The sequence below is a fragment of the Calidris pugnax genome, unplaced genomic scaffold (assembly GCF_001431845.1).
Source record: "Calidris pugnax isolate Ruff unplaced genomic scaffold, ASM143184v1 scaffold116, whole genome shotgun sequence".
In the NCBI taxonomy this organism is placed as follows: Eukaryota; Metazoa; Chordata; class Aves; order Charadriiformes; family Scolopacidae; genus Calidris; species Calidris pugnax.
In genome coordinates this window covers 915,668-938,242 of record NW_015090877.1, presented here as the reverse complement: position 1 = coordinate 938,242, position 22,575 = coordinate 915,668, and the positions used below count along the sequence as shown (strand labels likewise).

Below are 22,575 nucleotides of genomic sequence, written 5' to 3'. Positions count from 1 at the left end.
GAGGGGAGGGTGCTCTTTTAGTTGAAGCAATTTGCACATGAATTTAGTTGTCACCAAACATGCTGAAGTATAAGAGCTGCACAGCTGAAGTGCTTCTTTTGCTTCTCCAGGATAAGGACAGCAAGAGCTATCTTGCCACAATAGCCCCCAGGAGACTGAGCAGTACGAGCGATATAGAAGAGAAAGAAAACAGGTGAGACTGACCTTAATGCTCAGATCCTGATGTCGGGAGTTCCTCTGGAATACCTCTTTCCTATATCCATGCTATATATATTTTCTCAGCAGTCCCAAGCACACGGGAGTTCACTCTCTGATCTCTAGAGCTGTGGTAGTTGCTTTTTGTTCAGGTGAGCAGTAACAGGCTGGTTCCCCGGCCCCACGCTCAAACATACATGGGCTCCAGCAGGAAACTGGAGTTATGTGTACTGTGCCCTTTTATATGCAAGTGCCTCATTTTGTACCTGGCACCTACACTCGTGCTGCTGTCACTTGCTCAGAAGTCCCTGTCTGTCCCTTTGGTCACATATCTGCCAGTTCTTGATTCACCCAGTTTGTGAGTTCTCCTGAACAGAACCGTTCCCACTCAGGGGCTGGTGTTACAGGGAACATGTGTAGTTGCCCCTGGACAGAACCAGAGTATAAATGGGATAAATATCCCAAAAGAGAAGATGAAGGGGGATCTGATCAACACCTATAAATACTTAAAGGGAGGGTGTCAAGAGGATGGGGCCAGTCTTTTTTCAGTGGTGCCCAGGACAGGACAAGAGGAAATGGGCACAAACTTGAATATAAGAAGTTCCATCTAAACCTGAGGAGGAACTTCTTTCTTGTGAGGGTGGCAGAGCCCTGGAAGAGGCTGCCCAGGGAAGTGGTGGAGTCTCCTTCTCTGGAGACATCCAAAACCCACCTGGACATGTTCCTGTAGGACCTGCTCTGGGTGGCCCTGCTCTGGCAGGGGGGGTTGGACCGGACGATCTCCAGAGGTCCCTTCCAGCCCCATAACATTCTGTGATTCTGTGATCTGGTATCTCAACTTGAGAAGCTGATCTCTATAAACAGATTCTTCAGGGTTTGTGCTAAAAGGAGTAAAGTTGGAGTTTAGCCTCATTTCCAGCCCTTTCCACAGCAGTGCCAGAAGGGCACGCACAGAGAATCGCTGTGAAGTGTGGCTGTTGGAACGAGGTCCCGGCTGATGACCACCCCGGGAGGATTTCAGCACAGTGGGAGATTCTCTGCTGATCTTTTGCTGGAACCTCCCTGCTGCGTTCTTGCTTAGTCTCAGCCAGTCTCTGTGATTTGGAGTTTAGCAGACAATTTGTGTGTAAATGATAAGCCTGAGCGGTTCTGGCAGCGGCGTTTCCTGCTGAGTGCCGGGAGCGTCCTGCGCCTGGGGACACAGGGGCTGAGCACTGCCCTGCGTGAGCAGATGGTGCCCAGATGCACTGTGCAGTACAGATTTTTCCCAGTATTCTTTCCTTTCAGAACAGCTGAGTTTCACTTCGTGGAACCCACAGGTGTCTGAAAAGGCATCAGCATGGACACGGCAATTGAGAAATGGAAAATAATTGTAGGCTGAGGAGAGAATGGGTTTGTGCTGCATTACCAGCTCGAGGTCCTGTCCAAGACCAGGGAAGAGCAGGACATGCTGCCAAAGTGTGTGTCGGGAAAAGGAGCCCTGATTTCAGATAACTGTGATAAGCAGGACTACCAGTAATTTATTGACAATAGTTTTAGATATTGCCAAATATTTTGTTTGTTGGTTTTTTCTGCCAAGTATAGCGAAGGGTTTGCCGTAGGAATTGCTTTCCTGTCATTGCCTGGAGACCTCAGAGAGGAAAAACTTCCCCTGCAGTTGCAATATCTGTCCATTTATGCAGTGTTGTTTGATACATGACGGCAGAGAGAATATCAAATGACATTGTTTAATATGTTAAATTACTTTTGTGGACAATTTGAATTCCAATTGCAAATTTTCTGACTGGAAAGGATCTCATTGCTCTTTATGCAAAATACTGCATCACCTGGTGATTGTAAAGCAATATGAAGATAGGGCCAGGAGAGAGGGAAGGGTTTGTCTTCTGGAACTGTAGAGGAGACTCCAAAAGTTTTTCTAAACAAACCTCGTGCTCTCTCCTGCGTTAGAGAGTCGGCCGTTAACCTCGTGCGGAGCGGCTCCTACACCCGCCAGCCCTGGAGGGATGAATCCAAGGCAAACGAAGCTCCTCATTCTGGTGCACCCACCACCTACGTCTCTACCTACTTGAAAAGGTACGTCCAGTTCTGTCTCTGCGGGCTCCAGGCGGTCACTCCTGCTCCTAACACCCCTCCCAAACTCAGCTTCTGCTTGCTCCTCACTGCCTCAGCGCCACTGGCCCGGGGACCCTCTTCTGCTCAGAGCAGGAAATAAAAATTAAGATTTACCGACATTTGTCATGCTAAATAGTCTTTTTAAAGGCCATCACTTTTGTTGATTTGTTGATTGTTGAGCCGAATTTAAACACTTTTCTTCACATAATTCAAATGCAAAGTGTTTTCTCAGTTTTATGCAAGTATTATGGTTAGATAATAAAACCAAAATTGATCATAAAAGGAGTATAAAGTAATTACAGTCTGAAAGCATTATTCAAATAGCTATTGACAGGTAAGTTGTAGCTTATCTCTAATTTTGGTTTATATTAGTCCATGTTTACGGCATCATTGTCAGAAAAGCAGCAGTGTCTTGTGCACGACTTACAGCACTTGCCAAGGAGTGAGACTGATGGCTCCAGCCATTTCCTCGTGGCAAAAGGCAGCGGTTTCTGCACAGCAGATGTGAAATCGTAGAGGCCAATTGCTGGTAGAATCAGAGCAATCCTGTGCGTAACTGCTTTAATTGATGGTATCTTTTACCCCCTGGGAAGGCAGAGGCTCAGTTTCCTTCAGGTACCAGGCAATGCTGTCTCTGAGGGAGGTGAGTGAATGCCCTGCTCTGTAAAGGCAGTAACACCTTGCTGAGTGTTCATCTCAGTTGTGAGAAGGAGGACCAGCCTTTGTTAGGAGTACAGTGCCATCACCTCACCTTTATTTTAGCTGATACTGGAGACCATCAAGCCAGCACGTGTGAACGTGTCATGTGCAAAGCCATTCCATCTGCACTTAAGGAGAAGGGCAGAAACATTTCAAGGTTTTAGATTGTGTTTCACCAAATTCTAGACCCTGAACTAAATCTCTGTCCTGAAGGTGGAACATTGGCTTGAGATATTTGGGAAGAGGCGGATTTTTTGCGTTCTAGTACTTGTGTTGGTAGAGGTAAGTTGTGCCTGAGGATGTGTCTGTCCAATTGCCAAGCACACGCAGAGCCATTTCCACAAAAGGTGACACAGCCACGCCGAGCAGGCTTCTCCCCGGCTGCTGATCCCTTCCAGTGACTTCACATCTATCCTGGGACACGATGACAGCCCAACCTCCATGGCGTGTCTCTCTCTGACGGCACCCCGACCGGCCACAGCTGAGCACGGTGGAAAACTTCTGCCTCTGGCTGCTGGTGTGTCTGAGTGTCCCCTGGCCTGGGAGACGGCCCCGTCACCACCCGCCTGTCCCTTGAAATGTCACAGACGTTGCCCATTTGCCTCAGCTAATCCAGAACCAGATTTAGTGTTACATGCACGGAGTTGTACTGTATTTCCTTGGTGGAACTGTACAGAGAGCAGCGAAGGTCCTGGCTGGCAGTGGCATTCCACTGGTACCAACTTCTTGTCACAAAGGCTGATTTTGGGCCCTTCACAGGAGACCATTGGCTTACAAGCAATTACAGAGAGTAGCTCTGACAGGTAGGGATAAAGTGTACTTTCTTTAAAATTAAGAGACAGTAGTTTCGCATTTTATGTACAAACAGTACAATTGTGGTCAATTTGACATGTATCCCACATGGCTTTCCATAGAAGAGCACAGAGAAATGAAATATAATTGTATTGAACCTTGGATCTCTCCAGCCTTGTGCATCAGCCTCTAAGATGAGGAAGAGAATCCGGCTGCCTATTAAGGATAAGCTCTTTGTCATTTCCAGGTATTAACAAAACACTAAACACAACTCTCAAAGATAAAAGCTTGTTCTGAGAGAGGAAAAATGTACGTGAACGTGACGCACGTGGATGTTAGTGAGAGGACATCTCACTTCTGTGCATCTGCTTTGCCCCTTCACCTTAGCATTTCACTCACCTCCATACAGGTGCCTAGCTCTGCTCTGTAAGTGGCCCCCAAAAAAAGAGTAAACAACAGCAGCAGATCATCTTAAGATGTTGAAAATGGCTTTTCTACTAAAAAAGGACAAAATAATTAGCAGCAATGTTGGAATTGCTCTTCGGCTTTTTATTTCACTGAATTTTTAGAGTTGGAAGGGACCATAGAGATCATCTAGTCCAACTCCCCTGCTGAAGCAGGGTTGCCTAGAGCTTGTCAGAGCCTGTTACTCAGGACTGTATTAAAGCTCTCCCTGTACCAGTAGTGACTGTGCTTCGTTCTGCTTTCTCAGTGAGGGTATCACCAGCCCAAAACCTCACAGAGCCCTGCTCCCACGGCCTGTTCTCCTCTTCAGAGCATATTGGCCTTCAAACACCAGTTCTCATCACCTGCCTCTTAGGGGATCAGGAGGAAAACTGGCATAGCAGTTGGAATTAATTCAGTGCCCTCCCTTTGACATCAGCCATAAGAGACACCTCGCAGGAAGGGACCGCACGCCGAGAGTGAAGTCACCTTTTCACACCGTTAGTTTCTCCTCCATTTTACGTACTTGCAGATGTACCTTCTTACTGCTTCTAAAAACCATCACAGTCCGTGCAGTCCAGACTCTGACAGCAACTGGTTTTGAAGGACATTTACAAAAGCTTGGGTCACTTAAGAGTCATCTTCCACTGCCCACTCTCTCCTTGCTTCCAGCCACAGTGGTGACTTCAGGAGCCGAGGGTCGTATTTAACATCATTCTTACTGGTCACTGTGGGGCCATAAGCAAATCCTGGTTTGATCTCTGCACTACCCTCTGGTAGTGTGTTAGAAACAAATGGGGAGGTGTTCTGTGCAAACCTTTTTTATTAGCGTATGGGGAGCTTTTTTAAGGTTTTGAAAGTTTCTAAGATTTTGGATTCTACTTGCCTTAGCTCTTTTCAGAAGTATTTCTTTTTATTGATCTGAAATGTTGCTTTCCATTTCATTGCTCATTCCCTGATGGTTCTGTTATGGTGATTATGTTAGGGAACAAGTAGCAGTGTGTCAGTGCCTGTTTTTATTTCTAATGTTAAGTTCTTTAGGATAATTTCATAATCCTCCCTTTTGTAGAGTCATATGAACACGGCTGTTAATTAACAAGATTCCCCAGCTAAACCTTTTTCTTGCGATTTTCTGGTTCTGTTCAGCTCAAATGTGAACAATGGAATAACAGCTGAGAGTCCTGCTCAGTCCCAGCGGTGTCCCCCGGGCAGTGACAGGGTGGGAGGTGGATGTCATGTCCGCAGCACTGGCAGCGCTTCCCTGCGAGCCGCAGCGTCTGCCTCATGCCCCAGCACCACATTTCTCCCACCTGGGGGGTGGGACAACACCATCCCCATGCTCTTCTCCTCCCCATTCCTCCTCCTTGTTCCCATCTGTGCTCTCCCAGGCACCTGGTGCTGCTTCCATCCTCTCCTCTGCCCTTGGCACCCATTTCCCTTCGGGGAGAGCGTCCTTGTCAGGTCTGACTTAGTAACCTCCCTGCGTCCTCCCATCCTGACCAAGCTCCTTCTCTTTTTTACAGCCACCCTTTGTGCCCTGACCTCTCTGCCTTGGGGTCTCCTAGTATGGTGCCTCGGGGTCTCCGAGGACGCTGCCACATCCACCCTGCTCCCCCGGGGCTGCCACCACCTTTTCCCTGCCTCTGCTCTCACTCCTCCCCCTGGCACATGCTCCACTGCCATCGTCTTCTCCACCGTGCGCTCATTTCTGTGCCTCTGTGGCCACTGGCCCTGCACGCCCACCCCAGCCAGGTGTGCCCCCTGCTCCCCCCCTCCTCCAGCACATCTCCAGAGCTCGGCCTTTTCCTCGCTGCAGAGCCAAGAGGGGAGGCACTTGCTTCCAAGGGGGCTTCCTGCTCCCCGGCTGCGGGCAGGGGCTGGCTCTCCAGAGGCAGCTTTGCGTAGGGTCCGGTGGAGGTTGCTCCCTGGTGACAATAACTTCCTTCTTCCTCTGTGACCTGGATGTGGCAGGCAGCCACCAGCTGAAGAGCCCCAACGTAAGGTTCCTCCCCGTGGAGGCCTTCCAGGATGCCCCGTTCTCTCCTCTGGCTGTCTGGGGACCAGCTGCTTGTTCTGGGCTGGCCTTGGCACGTCAAACTGGTTTGTAAATTGGGTGCCTGAGTGAACTGGACTGGATCCTTCCTCTGACCTGTGCTTGGCTGTTGTCCTGCCCCTTTCAAGTTCTATTTCAGCCTGGGGCTGCTCTCTCTGACTCGTGCTCTAGCATTGACTTCCAGTTCCAGCCCCTTGGCCCTGGCGTTCCCATCAGCCTGCAGCTCTTTGTCCTGCTCTGCTTTCCCTCCAGGTCAGCTTTTATTCCTGGTGCAGCCACTTTTCCTGTGCTCTGTCTCTGTCGGGAGGGGAAAGGCAGCCCTCCAGCCTCCCTGCCTTTGATCCTGCGGACAGCCCAGTCTGACCAGTAGCAACCAGGAATATCAGTTGCTGGGAGAGGCATGGCAGGGTCCAAGAACATGCCCAGGAGCTCGTTTGCCCCGTGCAGACTCCGAGCAGCCTCTCTACAGGGCTCTGGCACCCGCAGCAGGAGATTTTGCCAGATTTCATCAAGTTTGGGTTTAGAAGTGTGCGGCTTCTCCCACTCAGGAAGGATTTTCTCTGGAAAAGCAAAAGGGTACATCCCCGAATGAGAGCCCATCTCCTCTCCTCCTGTCTCTTCTCCAGACTATGAGCTCTTCAACAATCACAGGTTTTTAGTAATAATGGTTTTAAGGGTTTTGTTTAAAACTGGCAAAATATGTGTTTCCTTTGCTCATTCTTGAATATGTTTTGGGCAGTTTTGCTAGCTCTTTTCCAGAAATACAGAAGTTGTACCAAGTATATATTAAAGGCAATTAAAGCCTGAGCTGAACGTCTTTCCCAAAGCTTTAATCCACTGAAAACAAGTTCTTAAAGCTGGGAGTCCTGAGCATCCTTGGGAAGGGATGCAGCCAGACCTGCTCCTGCCACTCTCTCCTTCCCTGCTTTAAGCAATCTCATCCTGGCTCCTTGTCCCCCTCCCCGTGGTTCCCGGGTGCTCTGTGTGCGCCGCTTTCACTGCCCCAGGGTATTTCCCTTCCTCATCTTCACCGATTCCCCTCCAGGCCGTTGTCCTCTCGCTGAAACTCGGCTGGGCTTAGCTCAAGGGGTGCTGCTCGCGCGAGCCCCGGCTCTGGTGGGCTCTCATCTCCTTCCACACACTTCTCTAAGGGGTGGCACCCGCTCCCTTGCCAGCTGAGGGCCAGCTGGGGTGATGTGCTGTTGAATATTTACTGTGCTCTGAAGGACGTGATTTTGTGATGTTTTACAGTGCTTCATTTGGTAGAAGTAGTGACCTCAGCAGTCCCTACATTTCAGCCAGTCGCACTCCATCTCTAGCTACCTCACCCACCGCCCTGGGCACCCCGTGGCAACCCGTCCCCGCCTGCCCCACACCTCTGGGTGCGAACACCACGGCGCCAGCCCGCCAGCACACCAGGTAACGGCTCCCGCTCAGACAGCGCTGCCGAAAAGCGGCGTTTGGGTTGGCAGTTCTGAATTCTGGAGTGGATGTGGATTGGAAGCGTGCTCCCAGGTGGGGAGCGCTGCCGAGCGGTCCCGGCGGGGCGCGTGGGACGGTGTCAGAGGTGTGTGTGCACCAGCAGGCAGTGAGCAGCCCCTGCAGGAGCGGGGCTTCCTCCCCCACCCGAGTGGCCGGTTGTGGCCTCTCGCTCCCCGTTAGAGACACAGAAGTTGCTCAGGAAGCTCTTGGGCGTTCAGGGCACGAGCTCTTGGAGTTCATTCCTTCTGCGTACGCACCAGGTACATTTTCTAATCGTTTTTGCTACAAACAGGGGTTGTGAAGACTGTGAGTTCCTCCTGCTTATTCTTCTACGAGTTTTTAAAACCTGGTTTTAATGTGTGCTGTTGTCTACAAAACCCCGAGTCTAGAAGGAGGAGAATGAACTGTCGATGCTCCCTGGAGGTGGCTGGTCTCGGGCAGCGCTTGAGTTCACTTGCTTTGCTTTCCATTATGTCTTCTCTATTTCAGAGCCCCTTTCAGGCAACAAACTGATTCTGCTGTAGAGAAAAATACAGAGGGCATCTCTGCTAGCACCCCCCTAGGTGTAATCACAAACCGTGCTGTACTCGGCTCCGCTAACGGTATTGCCAATGCCGGTGCTGCCTCAACCGCAGGAAAGGACTTCTCAGCTGAGGAAGCCAGGGAGCGCAGAAGGTCAGTGAGCAGAGCGTGTGGGTCCCTCCGCCGTGGCCAGCTCTCACGTGGTGGTGATGGTGATGGTGGGCTGTAAGAACTGTTTCTCAGGTGCAGCTTGGAGTTCTGGGCTGCTGCCCCTGCTCCGTCTCCAGGTTTTGAATTGAGACACCGCTGGCGAGTAGGTTAAATTTAGTTTTATGATTTTCTACTTGTCTTTTCAGCGTCTCAGCCTGTATTTTCAGTAGTTGTCGCGGCTACTGATCTCAGTCCCCAAGGCCTCTGTGTGCAGAGGGACAGAGCCCAGTAGCCACCCGCAGTAGGTTCTGTAATGAGAATCCCATCCTAAAAAAAGGGTTGGACTGAGCCACGGTCAGATCCCGTCCATCCCCTGGTTCTGCCCAGCTCCATTTCTGTACACCCCAATGGAGACACCTCTGCTGCACAACCCCCCCGGAGACCCCCGTTAGTGGGGGAAAGCAAACATCCCCAGAGCGTGTGGATGTGCGTGGGGGTGTGCAGAGCAGGAGGAGACGGGCCACGCTCCAGAGGAGGCATTTCTTTCCATTGATATAAAGGGAGTCTTAGCCCAGAGGCAGAAATCTGCCATTTGCCACCGAGGCCGTCCCAGCAGTCGCGCATTTCGAATGACTCTGAATGGAGCTGGTGGTGTCTCTTTCTCAGCATATGGTGTTATTTTAAGGCTGGGGAAATATAAACCTGCTCTGTTGAAGTGCTTTTTTCAAAGAAAATTTACAGTGTGCATTTAAGTACAGAATATCAAATGATCCATATTTATTCCTATAAACAAGTTAACTTTTGCAAAATCTGGCTCTTCTGATGGCGTCAGTGAAAGTAAATGGTAATAAATCCAAGGCAGCGATGAACTGGGTATTTCTAACCAGCAACCAGTTCACGGGGCATTTTCACTGTATAGATTCTTCCAAACTAAAATAACAACTTCTTAAAATACAGACTTTCCTGAGTGGAGATGGTGCTCTGACAAATTTTAAATGGCCCAAAGCCAGGGATGTGACGAGCACTAATGGAAATGAGCAGCTTGCTGAGGTGGAGGTGGTGGAGCTGAGCGGGGCCGTATCCGCAGTCAGCTCCATGGACCCAAGAGAGAAGGCGGCCCGTGCTGTTGGGAAAACAGTCAGACTTTTAATGCCATTTGGGCTTTTTTGCTTTTGGTTTTTTTTCCGGAGCTAACACAGGGAGAGCTTTGAGGGCTTTGCGTTGTGGGTGAGCCGCGTTCATCAGCTCTGTGTGCGGGGCCCTGGTGAAATAGGGACTGCGGCGTATCTCCATCTGTCACAACACTTACCTTCAATGCCAGCGGTGCCCTGTGTGTCTGTGTCATCTTGCTGGGGGTCACTGGGGCTGGTGTCATTTGCAGTTGAATTGGGACGAGCTGCCAAAAGCTACTCCTGGTGCAGCGTGAGGTTGTGTGACGGGACAGAGCGCGTGTCGAGCTCTCAGTTCACACGTTGGACGGTTTCACAACACAATCTCCATTTTGACAAGCCCAGAGTCAAGTTGCAGAAGGTTTAGGTTTGTCCCTGGAGAAGTGGGCTCCCCAGAACCCACCAGAGCTTTGGCAGCGCCTGCAGACGGGAAACTTGACTGTGAGAGTCCTTGTAAATGCCCAAAAGAGCATCTATTAATATTGCTGCATTGGCATTTATTGCCAAATCACTTTCTATAAATAATACAGAAGATCTGGTTAAGTCCTCTGCATTTTTATGAGAGAACCGTCTCCTATGAATTATGCTAATGCAAAGAGAAACACCAGAAAATTCCTCCCACCTTTAATTGATGTTTTGAAACTACTGAGAGGAAAAAAAAAAGCCCAGCAATGGTGCCTTGTGCTTGTGGGTGGAGGAAACCTTATTTCTGAAGGTGTGTTCTAGCAGCAGGATTTACCGACTGGAGAAGTGCCTGCACATTTTGAACTGGGAAACACGGACCTAGAGAAACAGGAGAGGTCACCTAAATGGGAACAGCTTCTTTTGGAAGGAGACCAATTCCAGTAAAATAAAATAAAAAAAGGCAAACGACGAGCAGTTGTCAGGGAAGCACTGTATGGATTTCAGCTCCCTCCGGCAGCTGTTGCAGGAGCATTTCATCTGCTTCAGTGTTTCCAAAGCTCCGGGTTTCTCTTAGCAACAAAAACATAAACAAGCTTATCATCTAATATTAGATCACAGGGATGTCTCCTAACGTGTGGCCTTAAATTATCTGCGTGAAGCCAAAAGGTTAAAGCAGAAGAGGCTGCTGGCTCGGGAGGAACCGCTGGCGCACTGCTCTGGGGAGCTCTTTGCATCCTTCGGTGGCCAACGAGCCTTTCATCCACCGTGTCTTACCTGCTGCTTGGTTGCTGGTTAAATCGGTCAGGAACCGCTCCAGCAGCTGGAAAATAGTGCGGATCATGGCTCGTGTTGTTAGAAAGGGGAGGAAAGAGACAAGAGAGGAGACGGCAGCGCAGGAGGAGGGGTTTGGAGGAGCACTGTGCCGGCTGTACCCGCAGGGAGCAGAGCCATCGGCTGCATGGTGGGGGGCTGATGTCAGGGGTGTCCAGACACGCTGCTGCCACGCGTACTGACATGTACCAACACATATTTACATGTCCCAGCATATATTTACGTGTACCGACACATATTCACATGTCCCAGCACATATTTACATGTACCGACACATATTTACATGTACCGACACATATTTACATGTCCCAGCACATATTTACATGCCTCCGCGCATATTTATAGAATCATAGAATCATAGATTTGTCCCGGCTGGAAGGGACCTCCAAAGGCCATCTAGTCCGACCCCCCCGCAGTCAGCAGGGACACCCCCAACTAGACCAGGTTGCCCAGGGCCTCCTCGAGCCTCACCTTGAATATCTCCAGGGAAGGGGCCTCAACCACCTCCCTGGGCAACCTGTTCCAGTGCTCCACCACCCTCCCAGTGAAGAACCCTCTCCTCATCTCCAGTCTAAATCTGTTCCCCTCCAGCTTGAAGCCATTGCCCCTCGTCCTGTCACTACAGGCCTTTCTAAACAGGTTCTCCCCAGCCTTCCTGTAGGCCCCTTCAGGTACTGGAAGGCCGCTATTTACATGCAGCAGCAGCACCTCCAGCCTCCCTCCGTTCCATGGAGTGCAGGGGATGAGCAGAAACGCACCATCCTCCACAGTCTGTATTTCTGCCAGCCCCTTTCTTTTCCTTTTTCGTGGGAATTTTGGACCCCCAGATGAACTTTACTGTTTTGCCATTTGCACAATCTCCTCCCAGCCTCCAGTTGTCTCCCATCGTAACTGCGTTTGCCCAGTTGAACACAGCACTGGCTCTGCTGGGGGGCAGTTTCACTGAATTTCACTGAATTTCACTGAATTTTTAGAGTTGGAAGGGACCATAGAGATCATCTAGTCCAACTCCCCTGCTGAAGCAGGATTGCCTAGAGCTTGTCAGAGCATGTTACTCAGGAGCATCCAGGCGGGTCTTGAAAATCTCCAAAGAAGGGGACTCCACACCCTCCCTGGGCAGCCTCTTCCAGGGCTCCATCACCCTCACCGTGAAAAAGTTCTTCCTCATATTCAAGTGGAACCCTTTATGTTGCAGGCGACGGGTGCTGGGCCATCGGTGTCTCACGCAGACCCTCTCCTGCTGGTGCAGGAGACAAACACGTTTTTGGTTCAGGCAGGTGGTGGAGACGTGGGGGTCCCAGCCCCCGGCTGGGTCACAGCCTTCCCCCGGGGTGACAGCGGCCTCTAGTGCCACCAAAAGCTCTTTTGCAAAGCTCCTCTGTGACCCTGTGGGTGTAGCTGGGAGCAGGGCTCTGGGGCCACATCTCCTCTCTCACATCCCACAGCCCCCCCTCGGTAGGGTCCCTGGGCTCCCCACTCTCTGGGGGCCGCTTGGAGCTGCGTCCTCTCTGTGTGGAGAGGGGTCTGCAGGAGATCCTGCCGGGCTGGAACCATGACATCAGGTGCTGGAAGGCAGGTCTGGGGGATCTGGGTCTCTCTGAAGCCTTTCATGAAAGCTTTGGTTCCCAGGAGAGGCTGAGCCCCCCCACAGCCCCCGGCTGGAGTTACCTGACACGGGGGGTAGGACGGGCTTCACCCCAGAACTTCTGTGAGGCACATCCCACTGCTGGGTGACGAGTTGTGTGACCAGTTTAAAAGGACACTCCTGGATTTGAAATCTGGCCTGGTTTTGTAAAAATTGGGATTTTAATTTGGCCTTCCTCTTTTTTTTTTTCCCTGCCCCAGCCACTTTGTTTATACAGTCCCATCTGCAATTGTGTTTGTTCTTCCTGTTCCTGGGGAAGGTTCCGGCAAGGTGGGAGCGAGGGACAGGAAACACCACTCTTTTCCTTATTTTTTAATGCACTCTGACCAGTTTTGCAGAGAAATCAGGACCAGGAGGGAAGTGGCTGGTTTTGCCAGCAGCCCTGGGGCTGGGCTCAGCCTGGCTCCTTGCCCCCTAAGTGTCCCCTAGAAACTCTTTGCGGCTGAAGGAAGTTCACTGACGTGCAAGGTAAATGTGTCTCGCAAACATTTCTCTTCTCTGCTTCGCTCCCAAGAGGAATTTATTTTTCATTCTTCATTCCTTCATTCTAAGGATTCAGCTGCTAATTATAGTAGCGTATATTAATAATATATTAATAACTGAATCCTCCTCCACCAGTACTGGTAGATGAACAATTTTTGGCAAGTCCTTTTACCTCGTGATTCTTGTCCTGTCCAAATTCAGAACATGACTCCTGTAGGGCGAGCGTGGACGCCCGATATGTCCGTTAACCCTTATTATCTGCCAAAAAGAAAGAAACCCTGACCTCTGACAGAGCTAAACGTATGGAATTTGCATCCCAGGGGGATTTAAGTGCTGATAAGACAACACCAGCAGCTCTTTCTGCTGCCACCTTGGGGTTTCTGCAGTAGTGTTTGACTCTGATCCTTGTCAGTGGCTGTTGTGAAGCTGAGGGGTCTGAATTCTGCTGGGAAAGGTGCCCGGGCAGCCGAGCGGTGGGGATGCTGCTGCAGGGGCTGCTGCATGGGAAGGGATGGGTTCCTGGGCACAGCACCCAGCGAACAGCAGAAAGTCAAGAGGTTCCTCTCTTGTGAAGAACCCAACAATCATCTGGCACCTGCTGCTGAAAGCATTTCTCTGCCGCGCTGCTCCGTTAATCTCTTTCAGATAAAGTTGTCCCTTTTTTAAAAGGCTGCTGGTGCGGATGACGTGGGAGGGCAGGAATTCCGCGCCCCGTCGGATTGTCCATGTTGGGAAGAGGCGAGATTGCTCCTGCTGTATTAGAAATCGGGTTGCATTTTTTATTTGGAAAAAAGGTCGAGGTGTGGGCTGGGGGTCAGCGCTGCCGAGCCCTCTTCCCTGGGAAGGCGGCGAGCGGGTGGGCGCTGCGTGCTCAGCTGCCCCTGGCCTTATCCAGGGGAAGGAGGGGGGGGATATTTTGGCATTTGCTTTGAGCGGAGGAGCCCAGGCTGTAGGTTGGCCTGCTAACTCCGAGCAGGAATATATGCGGGATCCTCCAGGAATGGTCAAGGGAACGGAGCAGGGACCACTTGAGCTGACCAATGTGAGAGAACGGCAGCTTGACAGCACGGCGCGAGCAGAAGGTAAAGCCGCCTCCCCCGTCCCTCTCTAGATGTGAAATTTGTGTGTGATTCCTCTTCACTTACTAATTGTAACCACTGACGGGTTCCACGTATTCGAGTTCTGCTGCCAGGGCTCCAGTCCCACCCGGGCACCGTCACCTGGACGGTCAGGGTGTGGGCATTTACTAACTTCTGACCCGTTCAAATAGTTTTTCTGTGTCCAAAAATGGCCATTAAACTAAAGAACGGACCCGAAATACTCGTGGAGGTACTGTGTGAGGGTACAGCTGAGAGCTAATTTAGCACAAAATCAGTGATTCTGTTGAATGCTTTGCTCCACAGCACCGACCCGTGGGTGCTGCAGGCGGAGGAGCCGGGGGAGGCAGGCAGCCTTCGAGGAGGAGTTCTTGAGCAAACTTAGTGATGCTCTGTCCCTGAGAACAGCGGACACTTGAAATTGAACCAAAACCGCCACCACATGCGAGGAAATTGCAGTCTCAGCGCAGTAGGAAATGGAAATCTTTTCTAGGTGCTTACTCTTGGGCTGGCTCACCCTCCTCTCCCTCGCCCGCCCGGCGGCCGCTGCCAGGAGATGGCAGTCGGAGCCCGCACGATGCTCCCGCCGAGGATCAGCGGGTAAATCTGAGCTTTGTCTGCTTCAGTCGATGAACCTTCCTTATCACCGTCAAGTTCTGATTTGATTTTATTTTATTTTTGGTTGCAAAATGGAAATTTCCCAAACATTCCAATTTTTGCCAAGTGTTATTTTGTATACATTTTCTTTTCCCAGGGATTTGCTGCCCTGTTTCAGGCTGTACAAACCAGCTTTTGGGAAAGCTGCAGTAGGTCTGCTAGGGCTGTTTAAAATGTCAAACCACATTGGGTCACTTGAAAATGAGGAAGAGTGGCACGGGTTCAGACGGGACATGGGTGTCTTTGCCTTCAGTCTGTGCAGCTGGTGGGGGACAGAGCTTCATCCCGCTGCGTTTCATGCACCAATTTTTTAAATGCAAAGAGCAAGCTCTGAGGACCGCAGACACGGTGCTCCGTGACGCAGCGACAAACTGCTCCGTGGTGTCTGTTGACACTGGGTGTCCTCTGCTGAACATGAACCAGTTTCAGCATGTTCCAGCCTGGAAAGCTTCGCGCTTCTGACGGTCACAACTAATGCATCCAGTAACTGAGGGGAAGTTGGGTAGGGAAAAGGTGTTGGTGGTTTGCTTTTTTTTTTATGTTTGCAGCACTCTTTGCTTTTCTCTCGCAGAAAAAAAAAAATCCTGGATTGTTTTTTTGATTTTTAAAGGGGTACATTTTCCCTTTTTCTGGCAGAACTTGAAAGGTCTGGGCTCACAGGAGCAGCCAGCCTTCTCCGGATGAGGCAGCCAGTTTAAGGAATGTGATCACTGTGATGTTTGGTGCCTTTTCACTTTTCACTTTTCGCCATGACGTTGAGTTGCTTTAATTATTGAAAAGGGCTAATGCTGATCCTTTAAAAGCTTCCAGTCTGTGTGCTGTCTCCCCCAGCCCCAAACGCTGAATTCTCGGTGGGTACCAACGCTGCGTTTGCCCCTGGCGGAGGAAATACAGAGCCCCTGGGGCTGAGGGTGAGCAGGGCCGTGTCCCCTCTGGCTCTGCAATCAGAGCATCCCTCGCTTCTTCCAGCTGCAGAGGTCCGGGCTGTGGAGGCCGGGGTTGTGCTGCTGTAGGACCAGCAGCAGCTCTGTCTGAAGGGCACAGGCAGATGAACACGGGTGGATGGGAGAGCACACGCAAAACCATCCCCAACTGTGTGGGGGGAAGTATTCTTAGAGCATCAGCTGCCACACGTGTAACCTCAACCCATTGTAAACACCACCTCAAAGCCTGCGTTTCGAGGAGGGATAAGGGGTCCTTGTTGTTTTGATTAACAAGTGACAAAGATCACAAGTCTCTTAATCTCTCAGATCAGCACCTGAACGTGTTGAGCAAAGCAAAGCTGTCGCAAATCAAGGATGTCATCTTGCGCTCGTTAACCTGCTAATCGTACTGTAAATAGATGATTGAAATTCAGGCATTAAAACTTCCATGGGTTGAGAATTCACAGTCCAGATTGAAACACAATGACAGCTCACAACAGCCAGGACTGACTCGAGAGAAAAGCAAAGGCCTGAAAATGGGGAATATTCAGCCAAGCCTTTGGAGCCAGCTGTGAAATGCTTTAAGAGCATGATCCTGAAATCTTGTTATCCCTCTGTCCTCAGCTTATTAAATAACTCCACGTTGTCTGGCTGTCTCTCCCCTCCTTCCCAGCTCCAGCACTTGCAGAGTCTGACACGTTCTCCTTCTCCTGCCTGTGGAATGGTCTGCTCCAGTCAGAGTCAGCCAACTTTTCATGGCAATTGCTCTGATGAGTATCCTCAGTTGAGGGGGGGCTGATGTGTGGAACGTGTTAGCACAAGGATAAATGCAGGGAAGAACTGAAAGCTGTTGCTTGGATGAGAGAGAGCAGGAAAGTTTCTTTTCTGGCTGTTTTCATGTAGTTGTCAATGATTGTCTTGCTGCTGGGTACACACTTTATTGTCCAGCATAAGGAATTGTCTTTGGGAACTGCTGTCAGCGTTGCTGCCTGCAAAACTTGCGCTTGCTTCTCTTCTCATGGAGAGCCAATGGCAAATTTCCAGTTTGTAGGAATGCATCACTGGGATGCTGTACTTTTCCAGTTGTTTCCAGGGGAACAGTATCAGAACTTGAGGCTTTTGCTGGGGCTTTTTCCATCTTCCTTTTTTCAGTGTGTGCATATCTCTATTTATGTGCATATATGTGTATGTATGAGAGATAAAGAGACAGGTATATACGTATGATAAGGATTTTGAAATTACTGCAGTCTTTGCAGTAGTGTTTTTTCACTCTTAAGAAAAGTTCTTCCAGACATTTGAGAGTCTGGGTGTCTGTATGGCTCTCCCTATGCTGAACGAGCCTTTTCATGTGCAGGAACCAAACCTGGGCCTGGCTTCCTCAGCCCCTCGTACCCAGAGCTGGAAGAACCAAAACCTGTCCTGGTCACAAGAGAACTGTCACCAGAGTTTCTGGTTGTGGGAAGGTAGATCAGAGTCGCTCCTGAACTAGAGAGAGCATTTGTGGGGGGCATCAAGAAGAGTGTGACCAGCAGGTTGAGAGAGGTCATCCTGCCCCTCTGCTCTGCCCTGGTCAGGCCCCATCTGGAGCACTGGGACCAGTTCTGGGCTCCCCAGTTCCAGAAGGACAGGGAACTGCTGGAGAGGGGACAGCAGAGGCTACAGAGATGATGAGGGGCCTGGAGCATCTCTCTGACGAGGAGAGGCTGAGGGACTTGGGCCTTTTGAGTCTGGAGAAGAGAAGGCTGAGGGGGGATCTGATCAACACCTATAAGTACTTAAAGGGAGGGTGTCAGGAGGATGGGGCTGGTCTTTTTTCAGTGGTGCCCAGGGACAGGACAAGAGGGAATGGGCACAAACTTGAACATAAGAAGTTCCACCTGAACATGAAGAGGAACTTCTTTACTTTGAGGGTGGCAGAGCCCTGGCAGAGGCTGCCCAGGGAGGTGGTGGAGTCTCCTTCTCTGGGGACATTCAAACCCACCTGGACACGTTCCTGTGGGACCTGCTCTGGGTGGCCCTGCTCTGGCAGGGGGTTGGACTGGGTGATCTCCAGAGGTCCCTTCCAACCCCATGTGATTTTTTGATTCTGTGATTTGTGGCTCCTGCCCAGGACGAGCTTCCTTCTGGCAGAGCTGCATCAAGGATCCCTCCCCCCCGTTCACAGCCACCGATGCCACGTTCACAGAGCCCTCGTGCCCCATAGATGCTGGATGCCAGCTCCACTCCCTGCTGCGGGACCGTGGGTTCCTTGGAGAGGAACCTGATGGAGCCAAGGGGACCCCACCATGACTCATGGGGTTGTGCATCCCACATGGTGGTGTGACAGGAAGGCGAAAGGCCCTAAATCCTGAAAGGTGTTGACAAAAGGGCAGCTCTAGCAATTAGTGAACATTTACCTTCCAGATTGTGTTGCCAAGTTTTAACGCGTGTAGGTGAGTGCCTTTTAGGCAAGTACTTTCCCAGTGCTGAGTCACTGAAGTGTGAAAACATAAAAATTCAGCCAGTTTTAGAGATTCGTGGTGTTCCCTCCGGGACGGGGTGATGTCCCTCTGCCACAGGACTCTGCCTGGTGGCGGGTGGTGTTTGCCCCAAACGCTTCCATCTGAAAGTGCTTGAAGGAGTTCGGGAAGGAAGGAGACCAGCAGCGTGAAAAGATCATCAGAACCTTCTCTGTTTCTTGGAGAAATTCATCATCTGTTCTTGCTCTCTGTGCACCAATTAGACAGGGGATTTTAATTTCTTTTTCTGCATCATTTACCCTTCACTTGGGAGAGGTTTCTTTCCACAGTATGTTCTTTTTTTTTTTGCCTCTGGCACAGGCTCTCTAACATACAGATTTGCTCTTGTGTTCTTGGTTTACCAGCTTGTGTATCCAGGCTTCCTATTGCCCTGCTTTGAATCTCCCCTTCTGGTAATACTTTATTGAAGCTACTTTTGTGGTGAGCAGTCAGGATCCATCTCTGTGTTGCACTGTCCTGACTAAAAGAGTTAACGGAGAAAAGAGCTGTTTTCTTGAAAATAGGAAGAATTAAATGGAAGCCAGGTTCATCGTTCAGTTCCCAGCTTGTTTCTGGCCAATACACAAATCAAAAGCTTTCAGCTCTCGTGGCAGCAGGACACACTTGTCTCTGGGAACTATAAACTTCTGCAGGGTTTTTGCTGACTCTCACATACGCATCTCTAACAATTTATATTCTGCTGCTTGTACTTGCAACCAAAACTCTGGGAAAAATCTGGTCTGCTTTATGCGTGCCTTGAACTCGGCGTGATGGCTGCTTTTATTTCATTTATTTCTCAGAGAAAGCTTATTGCAAGAAAATACAATGCGTAGGACCGTTCCTTTGAAGATGTGCTTGGATCATGTGATATTTGCTTGAATTAATGGGATGACATGGACTCTGCATTTTAGCAAGAGATGTGTTTCTGGAAAACGTAATTGCAACCTCTGTGGATTGTTTACAGAGCACTGGTACCCCGTTTGCTGCAGGTCCCCCACACCTCGCTGTGAGGGTGGTTTTTCTGCTCCGGAGAGCAGTGGGTGGCTCTCCCTCTGCCCAGCCCAGCCTCGCTCCCTGTCTGCATCACACTCGCCCTCTCCATGCAGGGAATTTCTTCTCTCTTTCTTCCTTTCTTCCATCCCACCCAGCACACACAAGTCTCTTTCAAATTCAGCTTGTAAACAATACTGAGCATCAACTAAAATTACAGAATCACGGAATTGTCGGAGTTGGAAGGGACCTCCACACCCTCCCTGGGCAGCCTCTGCCAGGGCTCTGCCACCCTCACCCCAAAGAAGTTTTTCCTCACATTGGAGTGGAACTTCCCATGGTCCAGCTTGTGCCCGTTGCCCCTCGTCCTGTCACTGGGAACCACGGAAAAGAGTCCGGCTCCTTCCTCCTTCAACCCACCCTTTAGATCCTTGTCAGCATTAATAAGGTCTCCCCTCAGCCTTCTCTTCTCCAGGCTAAAGAGCCCCAGCTCTCTCAGCCTTTCCTCAGCAGGGAGATGCTCCAACCCCTCCATCATCTCTGTTGCCCTACGCTGGACTCTCTCCAGTAGTTCCCTGTCTTGGGGAATTGTAAAATCTGTCTTTATCTGCCCTCCTTCCCCCATAGAAAAAAAGCAAAACCCCCCCGAACTCTCAGCAGAGCGAAGCCCTGACTGAATTGCCAGCATCGTGGTGTCCGGGCGGTGCATGTGAAATCCTGAAAGCACCAGCACCTTCTTTCAGCACCGGGAAAAGGCTGTAGCTGCTCTCCTGGAGAAACCAGCTCTGTCTGAGTGTCTGGCTCATTTCAGAAAATTCAGTTGTCTCATGTTTGTGAAATGGCTTTGGGTGAGCTCCAAGAAGCAGGGAATTGTGTAAATGGAAGGAACCCAAGAGTTAGCAATCGATAAAGGCTGCAGCCCAAACTGAGCCGCTCTGACTTGCAGAATGTGCTTGTCTGAAGGTGAAGTCACTGCTACAGGTTGGACGGCCAAAACTGCTAACGATGCTTTAACATATTGGTATTTTTATATAAATTCTGGGAGAGCAGAGGAGAAAAGTCCGGGAGGATGGTGAGGTAAGAGACACAAAATGTTTTTTCTCCAGCTGTGTCCATGTGTCCTCAGAATCACAGAATCACGTGGGGTTGGAAGGGATCATCTAGTCCTGCCCAAAGCCACCGCAGCTGGGCACCACCACACCCTGCTGATGCTGACCCGTTCTCCACGGATTTGCCAGAACTTTTTTTGAAACCATTTTGGAAATCTACTTTGTCCTGTCTCACATCCGGCTGCAGGGAGCTCAGTGTGGTCTTCTTCTGCGAGCAGAAGGTCCTTCACACACACCACGTCTCACGGTGGGACTCTGTATGAGCCAAATCCCTCCTCGGGCAAAGGCAGGTCTCACTTTTCCTCCTCTGGCTCCCACCCTGTGGGAGCTCCCACACCCCTGCATCCTCCTTGCAGAGCATGAGACATAAATTCCACCGATTCAAAGCTGTTGCAGTAAAGTCTCCACCTCACTGAGCTACAAATTCACTTGGTTTATATGTTTCAGGAACTATTTTTTTTATTATTTTTTTTTTACTACTGCTCTGAACTTAATTTGCAGTATATTTTGCAAATGTATTCTTCCTGTAGGTGGCTTATTGCTTCTGGATGCTGTGCAAATAGCAGCCATTCTGCTTGTGTCAAAAGCTGCAGAAAATGCTTATTGTTTCCTTAATGTGCCATTTCCTGGGCAGCACATATGCAGTGCGGGGAGGGGAGCAGAGGAGAACCACTTGTCTGCGAAATGAGGAGCTCCACGGCTTTCACTCGTCCAACGGCAGCTTTTTTTGTTGATGAAGCAGCGAAACCTTGGGAGGCAATTGTCCCCCCAGAGTGTGAGGCGCTCCGTATCTGTCACCGCTCGTGTCCCCCTGGATAATGGCTGGGAAGGGACGAGCTCCTCTGCTGCACGTTCCAATGCAGAAAATGCTTATTGTTTCCTTAATGTGCCATTTCCTGGGCAGCACATATGCAGTGCGGGGAGGGGAGCAGAGGAGAACCACTTGTCTGCGAAATGAGGAGCTCCACGGCTTTCACTCGTCCAACGGCAGCTTTTTTTGTTGATGAAGCAGCGAAACCTTGGGAGGCAATTGTCCCCCCAGAGTGTGAGGCGCTCCGTATCTGTCACCGCTCGTGTCCCCCTGGATAATGGCTGGGAAGGGACGAGCTCCTCTGCTGCACGTTCCAATTTCTGGAGGTGATGAGTCGTGCCCTGGCCAGCGCTGGTGGGGCCTGCTCCATCACAGCTCCATCACAGCTCCATCACAGCTCCATCACAGCCAGCTTCTGGGGCACCAGTCACCTCCTCCCACACCCAGGGGCCACCCTGCACACCTTCCTCCTGGCCTTTGGACCTGATTTATCAGGTCAAATAGAGTGGGTTTAGGCGAGGAGGCTCTCACGTGTGCCCCTTGGGGTGGAGGTGACCAGCTCCCACGGATGTACCCCACACAGTCTGAGGAGCCTGCGTGAAGGACCATGTCCCTGCTGAGCCCTGCGGTGGGGCTGCGTTGGTGAAATCACTGAACACGGGATCGGGCAGGAGGATAACACCCATCATGGCAGAGGATTTTATAATGATGCAGATTTTGGGATTCTTTGAGGTTCTGGCACAGCAGCAAAGTTACCAGCCTGTCTCAAAAGTGTCTTCATGTCCCGGATCAGATGCAGAATCTGTTCAGCCCATTGCCTGCTCTGTAGTGGTCTGTAGTGGGGAACCGGGCAGAGTCCAAGGACAAAGTAAGCGTATTCCTTGATAGATCTTCATCCCTCGCTTGGCTAATTATTCTTTGAACGTATCTTTGACACTCTGTTAACCTGTGGCCGTGACAGCCCTACAAAAGAACATTGCGTTTCAGGCACCCTCATCCTTGTATGGTGAGACAGTGTTAATGAGCATGCCCTATTAACCAGGCTGAGGAGTCCCATCTAATTAATCGTTTCTGAGATGGAAGCCACTCCAGCAATATGGAAATCAGAGCTACTCCCCGACTGCGGGAGCACTGCCCAGTTCCTCCCCAGTTCACCCCCAGTCAATGCCAGTGCAGAGTTCACTTTATATATTTTTATGTGAATAATTCTTTAGAAATCTCCTCGGTTTAATGAAATCTAGTGGCGACTGGCTCCGTATTTTAACCGTGTGGGTTTCAGTATTAAGGGACTCGGTCTACTCGGTGTGTGAAGGTCATTTCTTTAATTTCATGGCTTTTTTCAAGGTGTTTTGTCTTTATGAGATGCCTGCAGTTCAGTTGGTTTCTAGCGTGATGGATTTCATATTGATGAAGACAGCAGATTGCGGGAATATGATCATGAATATAATGACAGGAAGGAGGGTCTGAGGAATGTGCCAGTGCAGGGTTTCTGCTCTTGAGATCTTTAT

General features: G+C 50.3%; 1 protein-coding gene across 4 annotated transcripts in view; it reads left to right on the top strand.

Moving 5' to 3' along the window:
- Positions 1-22,575, top strand: part of PPP1R12B (protein phosphatase 1 regulatory subunit 12B) — a 118,294-nt gene that overhangs the window by 35,127 nt on the left and 60,592 nt on the right. For 2 of the 4 annotated variants that reach the window (XM_014946311.1, XM_014946310.1), the window contains exons 11-14: positions 111-193; positions 2,143-2,268; positions 7,547-7,714; positions 8,267-8,452. In XM_014946311.1, the coding sequence (XP_014801797.1) occupies positions 111-193; positions 2,143-2,268; positions 7,547-7,714; positions 8,267-8,452 (563 nt within the window). The remainder of the gene's footprint in view (positions 1-110; positions 194-2,142; positions 2,269-7,546; positions 7,715-8,266; positions 8,453-22,575) is intronic. The other 2 variants (XM_014946312.1, XM_014946314.1) reach the window with 2 other exon arrangements.